The sequence below is a fragment of the Pongo abelii genome, chromosome 12, assembly GCF_028885655.2.
Source record: "Pongo abelii isolate AG06213 chromosome 12, NHGRI_mPonAbe1-v2.0_pri, whole genome shotgun sequence".
NCBI lineage: Eukaryota > Metazoa > Chordata > Mammalia > Primates > Hominidae > Pongo > Pongo abelii.
In genome coordinates this window covers 124,041,980-124,052,691 of record NC_071997.2, presented here as the reverse complement: position 1 = coordinate 124,052,691, position 10,712 = coordinate 124,041,980, and the positions used below count along the sequence as shown (strand labels likewise).

Here is a 10,712-nt window from a genome sequence, read left to right as displayed (position 1 = left end):
TACAGAGATAAAGTGACATAAAGAGTGAAAACCATTGAATTCGGCAACAAAGAGGCCAAAAATGACCTTTGTAAAAATGGTTCAGTGGAGCGTTGGGGACAAAAGGAACACAGAGGTAGTGTTGCCTACTCCTCTGAGAAGTTCCGTTGGAAAGGCTAGGCTTGTACAACAGGTTGCCATTACTTTTTAATTGGTCCTTCCCTCCTATGAAAGAGGCTTGATCCTAAGGCAATGTGAGTATAGTATTCTCCTTGAGGCTAATGATGCATGCATTAAAAAAGGGTGGAGTGACAATCAGGATCTCAACTCTCCAGTCTCTGGTGCTGGGCAGCCGACTTTCCCAGTAATGGCTGAAAACAGCTGGCATCTAAGCTCAAATCTCAGGCCTGTCTTTTTAGGGTCACTCTCATGTTCACCCCTCACAAAGGGACAGCACCCAGGAAATGGTCTCCCTGTCCTGGGCCACACTGCATCCAGCTCTGTGCTGCTGACCTGTCAGGACCAGCGCCCCTGCTAATGGTGAGGCTCAGCCTGTACCAAAAGATACAACTGGGATCACTCAGGAGGATGTAACAAAAAAGAAGACTCAAGCACAAAACAAAGCAAACTTCAACAGTAGGTACACAGTCGGAAAACAGAAAAGCTTTCACCAGGAAAGAGACATGCAGTATTTAAAGACTTAAAATCTGAGCTGACATCTGGCTCCAGCAACAAGCTGACTGAGCCAACACAACCCATCATGCCACTAACAGTGAGAAAAGCTATCGGAAATGTAACACAAAGTTATGTTGTAAAATCACATAGCTAAGCTCACAAGAAAGGCAGCCAAAGGCAAAGCCTCCCCGAAGAGGCCCATGCTGACATTGCTGGTACCCCTCAGGAGGGAGAGAAGGCCAGGACAGGGGGGTATGCTGTCCTTATGTGCAACACCCTTCTCATGAGAAAAAAAAAATTGAACCTAATGTGGCAAAGCAGTAACATCTGTTTAGTCTGAGGGTGGACACACAGTGTCTATTATATTGGTCTGTACTGAACCACCTGAGTGAAATATTTCATTGATGTTTTAAAAAATTGGCTAATTTCCTATTACTCCTTCTCCCAGTTGGGGGAAATGTTATTAAACAGATAGACATATTGTTGGTACATAATAGAGCTAAACTTGCTTAACTCACTTTTTATTATATTTGTGTGTAATACTTTACAAAATTCTTGGCGTAGCTTTTCTTTCTTCCTCTAACTCCCCACCTCCTCTTTCTCAGCCCAAGAAAAGCCTTCCTCAGGGGTCCAGGAGCCAGCTCCTCTGTGGAGCTCTCCCGCACTCAGCTGAGCTCCTCCTCCTATTGCCAAGGCCCCTTGTGAATGCCTCCAATAAAGCACTAATGGTGTCACATGGTCACTATTCACTGACTCCTTGAGGACAAGGGTAATGACTTATTCACCTTACCCAGCACGTGGGTAGGAGGGATTCTGAGTCTGTACTGCTTTTGGTCATGGCCCAATTTCAACATGGTCTTGAATCTCAAAATGGGGTAACTTAAATCTGGCATGAAATTCTAAGGTCTTCCAGAGAGAAAGCACTATGACTGGACCTGTGAGTATGCTCAGCCTAGCATCTCTACACAAGAGTAAAACAGAAGACGTTTCCCTACAATTGTTCACAACGGCATAAAGGAAGAGCCCCCAGGCACGCTCTGAAGTTCTTCTAGGTCTGTGATGACACAGAAATCTAGTGTCTAGCAGAGTCCCATAGGAGTGCTGGGAACCGGCTAACTGCAGGGCCTGGGAGGTGGGTGTTCCCTTTCAGCTGAGCAAATGCAGTATCTTCTTCACTTGACAAGTCTGTTTTAAGAGAGAATACAGATACTATACACTAATTTAAGGTTGTTTTAATTACCTTCCAAAGTGCTTATAACATGACAATAGTTTCTTTTAAATAATCTTTAAGCAGTTAAAGAGTCAATGACTCTTTAGAATATTATCACCATATTACTGAAGAATCCTTCAATAAAAATGACCATTAACTCTCATAACAGGGCCAGTATTGTTCTATAAGTGGAATTAAAAGCCTAAGATATTAGCAAACACACACACGCATATTTTTAAACTACTGTTTAATCAGTTGTAAAGACACACAAATTAGAAAAAAAAAACATGTCCTAAACATGTTACATGTAAGTTAAAAACACCTTTAAAAACCAGCAATAAGCCACCAGTGCAGCTCTGACAGACTAGAAATGAGTGGTTATGAAATTAGCACATCTCAGTTTGACTGACACAGTGGGAGTTTCAATTTACCGTACATCAAGAACTAATTTATGAATCTGTTGAAAAATAACTTCTTTAAAAAAATATTTTAGAATAATAAAAACAGAAAGCACAGAACACCACATTCTATTTTCAACTCGGGAAGGCAAATGTAAATACTAAATTCTGGCTGCTGGAGTTGGGTCTCTCCTCATGTTTGGGCGACTGAGGGCTCAACTACTACTAGGCAGAGATCAAGACACAACGTTTAAAGGAAGGCAGGAATGAAATCACACATTTTCACTCCGTATATGGAAGAATTTCTCAATTCACCTGAATGATTTTACTTTCATTCCTACTGCCTTCTATCATGCCCCTTCTGGTTCAGAGGAGCAGTCACATAAAAGTGACAAGATGGACAAGACTGGTTTGGAACACATTTGTGTTCAATGTTTGATTCCTTTTTCCTTGTGATAAAGTCAGAGGCAAATGTACTTCATTGATAAATCTGTGTGCACAGAACCAAAAATATGTAAAATTGGGAAAGAGGCATATTTAAAAAGTCTGTCAAACTCTCAACACATATTTTTGTCCTTTAATGCAAAAGGACAGGGAGGAATATTCAAATTGATTTCCCAAGAAAATTAACCTAAAATAGTGAACATGAAACAGCTAAGACTCTAGTGAAAGGCAGTCAGTCACCTTTCCCATTTCAAACATGTTACTAATAAACTGGTTAGTCATTTTACTTAATGTTGCTCTGTAACTTTTGGTTTTTCACTGTAGCATTTCCATTTATTTTTAGTGTGCGATTTGATAAAACATGGCTGGAGATGGCTATGCGTCGCTGAGTAAGCTTCAGACAGTGGTTCTGCATGGGTCATCACACTGTAATTCATAGAACATATAGTCTTAGTGCTGTGTTTTTTCTTTATAAAAGTTGTACTTAAAGAAGGGTTATAATCAGTTTTAAAGGCAAGACAAATTAGTTGGTGTAAAAACTGTGTATTTAGGCTGTGTTTCACAAAATTTCCCAGTCAATGGCCTATGGAGCGTGTCAGTTCTTTATTGGGGTTTGCATAATGTTATAAAACCTACTAAAATAAATATTATTTTAAAACATTATTCAGCAGCCTACCAATTGAAATGTAATTGGCTGCAACCTCTGTACAAGAAAAGCCTCAAAAAGCAGCTTAAGCATTGATTATAAGAGCTTTCCTACAAAATACCGATGTGGAAAATTTCATTTTAAAATTTCTGTTGTAATCAGAGTTTCTATAAATAGATTTGACTACTTGGTGTTGCAGAAAAACACTGTACAGACCCTCTATGTTCTAATCTTTCAAACTCAAATTTCAGGGTGTATTTCTTTTCTTAAACACAAATCTTTTCCTTCAGCATTGGGAGCACGCCTTGATCAAGAAACCCACTTTTACAAGGGCTGGAGAAAACAGAAATTTCAGCATCTAAGATGAGTGTATCAACAACCAGCCACTCGTTAAATGCACACTGGGTTAAATGCAGCAGTTTTATAAGGTATTGAGGGCAGTTAAGATTACATCTCACAGTGTTATTTAGGATTCTGCACCTATATTAAATTTCAGCCAGGAAGAACTATTAATGCCTGGATAAAACTCCACAAAATACTAGCTTATATCTAAAACTCTGGATAAATTTTTAGGTGACACAGAAATAGTAGGCACTATTCTGAAACAACTATTCTCTCAAGTAATTTTTCTTTCAATTATAATGTAGAACTGTTAAGACCCATTAACTAATAATTGTGAACAGTTGATAAGGAAACAAAAAAAAAGTATAAATGTCCAGATTTGTTCATGAATATACAAACTAAACACTTACACGGCATAGATTTTAAATAGGAAAGATTTTTGTCCTAAAACTGTAATCTAGTCCTTGAGTAAAAGTATAAATTTATAATTATTTTAATGGCAAAAATTTTAAAGCTATTGTTTTCTGGAGTTTAAAATAAGGTGTAACTAAAGTAAATATGCTTTAAATATCCTTGAATAACTTTGAGATGTTATATAGTGGTAAACCCTGTCCAGTAGTCAGTCATCTGTATAAAATATTTCAGAGCATATATCTTCTCCAATTCTTCACAGCACAGAAACCAACACAACAAAGAAAGCAAAAGGAAAACATGTTTTCTTCAGCAGAGGCGATTTCATTATGAAACACTCATTGTAAGAGCTATTGCCAGGAGAAAAAGTATGTTGCCTTCTGATTTAAGGGATTCAGAGGGTTCACTGTTATCATCACAAACTTTTGAAATGTCAGGGCTTTGAGCTCAAGTAGTAAAAGTCAATGACCATGACAATAGTGTGGACTGTGAATCTGCCCAAGTCCTTGAATCCTACAGACCTTGCTAATGGCTCCGTTCACGACACCCAACTGGTCCTGAACTCTTAGGGTTAACCCGTTTGCTTATGGCTGAGGAACTTGGGGTCTACAGGACAGGTGGCTCCTCCAAGTCTTAAGTCATGAAAGGCAGAACCAGAATGAAGATCCAGGTCTCCTCCTAGGTCAGCTAGTGCTTAAATGTGAGTTACTGTCACTTTCTAGAAACCTCCTTTTTACTGCACATTTTTCTCAAAAGTGGTATGTTTGGAAATCCTGTGTGTGTCACACATGGTGGGGACCAATAAATATATTTTTTAATCAAATGGGCAGTAGTGGCTAATAAGAGAAGTGGTCACCAGACATTTTTGAAGCCAAATAAATCTTCTCTATCCTGCTGGACATTTTAGAAGCTAAATAAATTCCCCCAATTACCCTGAGTTCCAATAAAAATACTTACTTTAAAAACAGAATGAGCCACTTATAAAATGGTGACAGCTGAGGCATACCAAATTATACTAACTCTTATTGTTTCAAGAAAATGAAATTGAAGGATGAGTAATTATTTTTGTTCATTTTTTCCCTGAGTAGTATATAATTAACCAAAAGTATAAATATGATGTTGATTGATCATCTCTGGAGTGATTTCATGATACCTGAATAGTGGAAAATATATAACATAAATATGCATTGAATCTTATTCTATTGATTAAAAAAAAGCAAGCACATAATACAACGAATCCCCTTTCTATTTAATAGGAGTAGACGTACCAGTTTAAAATTCTTCTACTGTAAGTACTAGAAGCAAAATATTAATCTTTGTGATTATTACTTCTCCAAACTAGAGGAGAGCTATCCAAAAACCACTTCATAAAAATAACTAGTTGATTCAGGGGTATGAAAATCAGTCAAACTGGATATGGAATTATTATCTTCAAAGGAACCGGAAAACCAATCAAATATCTTGCTTTCTAGATGACAGTGCTAAGATTATATTCACTGAGCAAGAAACAGGTAACAGTGACTAAGGTTTACAGGCTGAGAAATAAAGTAAATTCAGGTAACAGAAATGTGATTATTTGTAGGTGGCTAGATAGGCTGAACCAAAAAAAAAAAAAAAAAAAAAAGAAAACACACACACACACACACACAAAACCCAACAAGTTTGTATTAAGCCTTCTTGTTTTCACTTATGACATGCCTGAACCTGTCTTTTAAATTCTTAATTTGTTCACTTTCTCTTAATAGCAGTCGGATTCTCTGCAACATTAATGAAAATGATCAAACATTTTACAGGGCAGGTACTTTCCATGAACATTCTTTCTATTCTCTCACATTAAACAGCTGGCATAATTTCTTTTTTCTTTTTTTTTTTTGTGAGACGGAGTCTCCCTCTGTCATCCAGGCTAGAGTGCAGTGGCGCAATTTCAGCCCACTGCAACCTCTGCCTCCCAGGTTCAAGCGATTCTCCTGCCTCAGCCTCCCGAGTAGCTGGGATTACAGGTGTGCACCACCACGCCCGTCTAATTTTTGTATTTTCAGTTGAGACAGGGTTTCACCACGTTGGCCAGGCTGGTCTCGAACTCCTGACCTCAAGTGATCCGCCCACCTCGGCCTCCCAAAGTGCTAGGATTACAGGTGTGAGTCACCATGCCCAGCCAACATCATTTCAATGCATGGGAAAACAGAGGAAATTTATTTAGTTATCAATCCTTTCCTGAGAAGGAATGGTAGGGTTAGCCTTATCAGCTGGAAAACACTTACTTTTAGATAAAAACAGACTAGGATATTTCTAAACTTCAAAAAAGACATATTCCCATTTTTGCTGAGACCTCAAAAGTTGCAAGTGCGTTTGCTTTTCCTTTCTTCTTTAAATGAAGTATTATATAGCATAAGCCAGATGGTTGCCTTGTCCTTAACTTCATTTGCAAATTTATTAGTGACCCCACCCCCCGAAAAAAAAAGAGAGAGAAACCCATCACAGAAAATTTGCATTTCATTGAAAATTTAAGGCAAAAAGTAAAAGTAAGTTCCATACATAGGTCAAATAAAGGTGAAGTCAGAAGGCTTTGCCCCCTCCCCTCCCATAGGGCAGGAGGTACAATCTCAGGCTGAGGCTGCTCCACTGCCTGGCGTCAAATCCCACTCTTCTGCTTTCAGCTCCTGTGGCCACCACAGTCCTCTGTGGGATCGCAGGAGACGCCTAGTAATCCAAGGCAAGATTAATTGTGGTAAAAATGGCCCATAAAATAAAAGCACATTTTTCCACTTACAGAACCTAAAACTCATTTTAGTAAGAATTCACAGCAAAATTTTAATGTGAGAAGAGTCTGAAACTGAATTTATATTATTCTCAAAAAATGTCACCCAGACTCAATGACTTTTAGTTTTCATTTCCCTAGAAGTTTCCCAAATATGAATTAAATTGTCAAGGATAAGAAATGGATTAGCCAGATAGTAACCTACCTAGCGATTTCTCTTTCAAAACCTTTGAGCAACCTACCAGTATTATTTTCAAAGCCTCTAATTCCACATAATTGATGCCTGATAAACTTAACTTAGAAGTCCGAAGTATCACAAAGTCACTCGACTTTTTTTTAAGCCTCACATGATGACGCAGAGCCCTGGCATGGGGGGGAGCAGCTGCAGGGCCGCGGCTCTGCCCGTGCATTGCACCGGAGGCCACGCAGTGCTTCTTCATTCCTGCCTACCTTCGTCACCTCTCTCTTTTAAGAAAAAGAATACGCTTAAAATATCACATTACCAAACCTCTCATTATGTTTTAAGAGATTCCTTCTGCAAGCGCTCTTTGACTGCACGAGGTAATTAAACTCTCCAGCAAAATCAGCTACCTATAATTTGGCGTCCATTACTGTTTACAGTTTCACTATGGATTGTAGTCATTTGACATACTTTAAGAAAACCCTTCAAATACTGAGATGTTTATTGCATTTTAAAAATATCCACACTCTTAAATATCCTGTTTCAAATTCCTCCTAAAATCCTTTACAGCACACAACATCAACTACTGCAGTAGCGTTCTCACAATATTACACTTGAAAATACCATTTAGGAACAATATTTTAGGAAATAGAGGGTTTAAGGCAAGACATTCATTTGGAAAAGTTAATTTCTCTCTATCATCCAGATTGACACGATTATTTTTCCACCTCTTCAGTGCCTTGGGATACGCAACGTACATTCAGCAACAGGGCACGCGTGTGACCCTACGGACAAGTGCTGAGGTTGGGAGTGCCCACTGAAATATGGAAATATTCTTACATAAGGCGTGGCCCACGGGGACATGGCATGGGAGGGCTTGTTTCACTCCATTTCCAAACTGGTGTACAGGAAATTCCTTATCTATAACTGTCCATTTCCCCCCAGTTCATTGCTTTTCCAACAAACTCAAACCCCTTGAAAAGATGCTAAGATTGGTTTCTGTTAACATCAAAAAAAAAAAACCAGCCCTCGGAGCCTTCCCGATCACTGCTTTAGTGATGAATGTCTCGAGGCTATTTCTTGATTCTGATTGCAAACATTGTTTGTTGTAGAAAAACTGTTCCATCCCAGAGAATTTTCTCCTTCATCAAACTTTTTGGATTGTGAGAGCTGAACGTTTTCATGTATATTCTTTCTTCTTTGAGTTTTTTTCACTGGCAACAACAATAATACTAAGATACCAAGAATGTGCAGGCAGTAATACCAGGAGCTAAAAGAAAAAGGGAAACAGTTTATTAAAACTTGATAATTAATAATCCTTAATAACTGCACACTTGTCAAAATGTCACATGGCCCACCTTAGGATGTATTTGTTTATTACATTACCACATTATTCTTTTATTTTTCCCCCTCAGGAGAAGAAACCTGACAGTGTAGGCCAGTGGGTATTTACAGCACTGGATAAACCCAGGCTGATTAGAAGCCTGATTTTCTAGATAGCATATTACATTCCTTTCTAAGGGTCAGAAGGCCATGGTTAAACAGAATAAAAACAAAAAGGTACATATTAATACCAGTAGCAATCTGAAAATCTCCCCAATCCAGAGAATCAAAAGTTGAGTCAACAAAGAAAATGTGGAGATAGTTAAGACTTTTACCAGTCTGGCCTCACCTGCTATTTACTGTCTCTAAGTTACAAATATTCTAACGGAGGGGAGTGACAGAGAAGCAATATCGCTTCTTGATGGTTACTTTCATGAAGTAAAGAAAGGCCACATTATTAAAAATATTGAAAACATCATTTCTCAAATTATATAAACCAAATGTAACCTAAACTGTATCTATAGCTGTAAGTTCAAGTGATTCTGAACAAAGTACCTGGGATAGAAAATCTAACCAACAGCCCAATCACATTTTTAAACATGTACTAATTTTGTTAAAATGGAAACTGTAGCAGGACTTACCTAATGTCTTCCTGTATAATTATTGTCATATTTGATTCAATAGTTTTCTGACTACTCTGTGCTAAGTCATTCTAAATGCTAGAGTAATAAAGAATTTATAAAAGAATAAAGTTTTGATCTCTAAAATATCAGCATCTAATATGGGAGAGTGGGATTTGGTGGGCAGGGAGAGGAGATAAGTAGATGATAAAAATACAGAATTCGAGACAATTTCTATGATATACAGATCACCACAGTATCAATCAAACATAAAAGACACAGTGAAAAGGAACAAATAAAATATAATTTCTTTTCCTTAGGCTGCGTGTGGTGGCTCATGCCTGTAATCCCAGCACTTTGGGAGGCCAAGGCAGGTAGATCATGAGATCAGGAGCTCAAGACCAGCCTGGCCAAGATGGTGAAACCTCATCTCTACTAAAAAAAAAAAAAATACAAAAATTAGCCGGGTGTAGTGGTGGGTGCCTGTAATCCCAGCTACTTGGGAGGCTGAGGCAGAGAATTGCCTGAACCTGGGAGGCAGAGGTTGCAGTGAGCCCAGATTGCACCACTGCACTCCAGCCTGGGTGACAGAGCGAGATTCCATCTCAAACAAACAAACAAAAAAAAGATAATTAATAATTCTTTGTAAATAGCTGGTTTTTTCCCCAAAGAAGTTCAGGACAATTAAGCTAACAAGTTTTTTGTTAAATTTAGGAGAGGTTTGAGGCAGTGGTTACCTAGCTGATATTTCTCTGTCTAAATCACTCATCTGAGGGTTGAGTAGTATGAGTCATTCCACAGAGAAACGCTGAGACTTGCTTAGTTCAGAATTAAAAAGTAACTAATCATTCATTTATCAGCAGGAAATGTGGCTGTGGTACTATTTTTCTATTCTATCCAATAGCAAGAAACTTTCTTTTGAAAATAAAGTTATTCCCACTGACAAAGTTTTAAGAGTAACACTTACCTGTAAAACGTGAATGACGGTTTTATAGAAAGAAGTACGAATGGCACAACTGTGTAACTTATTGCTACTTGAGTTACTATCCATGTTATAACATCATAAAATAATTTCAGTTGGGAAGGTTCAATGAAATAATGTCTAAAGTTATTTCTCATCTGAAATAAAGAAACAAAAACATTTGCTGTATCTTTAAATTAACATTACTTATGCAGTTACACTGGTGATATCAACTGTTGGAAGGATGTGGAGTGGAGTAACTGAAACTCTCCTAAGTTGCTAGTGGGAATGTACACTGCTACTATGGATAAAGTTCGTTCTAAAAAAGCGAATACACATTGTACATACTGTGTATAAAAGAGAGGGGTGGCGGATGAGGAAGTAACAGGGAAAACATAAATGACTGGTGAGTCTGGGTAAAGGGCATATAGAAGTTCTTTGCAACTTTTCTGTAGATTAGATTGTGTATTAAAATAAAAGTTTCCAAAAAAAAAGAAAAGTTTAAGACAACACTGCCTAGAGATCCTTAAATCATATTTGGTAAAATATAGTATATAAATAAAGTTTGGTTTACCTTCATCCTTAACTCTTATTTAACCTTTGCATTTGTGAAAGACAAACTTGGCTTTGCTAATGTGCAAGTACATGGTGTATTTGGGGAATGACAAGTAAATCTAATGGAAGCAGAGAATTCATTCATGCATAGATACCAGGTAATTCTAGAGAGGCAAATGGGGGAAGGGAGGAGGGCATTGGTAGAACTT

At 37.9% G+C, this 10,712-nt stretch overlaps 1 protein-coding gene across 10 annotated transcripts in view; it reads right to left on the bottom strand.

Annotated features, from left to right (window-relative positions):
* Window positions 1-6,580: 6,580 nt before the first annotated feature.
* The window catches only part of MBOAT2 (membrane bound O-acyltransferase domain containing 2), a 148,555-nt gene continuing 144,423 nt past the window's right edge, over window positions 6,581-10,712 (bottom strand). For 9 of the 10 annotated variants that reach the window (XM_063713488.1, XM_002812309.6, XM_063713489.1 and 6 more), the window contains 2 exons: window positions 9,955-10,106; window positions 6,581-8,314 (listed from right to left, as the gene is read on the bottom strand). In XM_063713488.1, coding sequence (XP_063569558.1) covers window positions 8,089-8,314; window positions 9,955-10,106 — 378 coding nt within the window. In that variant the 3' untranslated portion in view covers window positions 6,581-8,088. Of the gene's footprint in view, window positions 8,315-9,954; window positions 10,107-10,712 lie in introns of those variants that run through there. The other variant, XM_054548410.2, reaches the window with a different exon arrangement.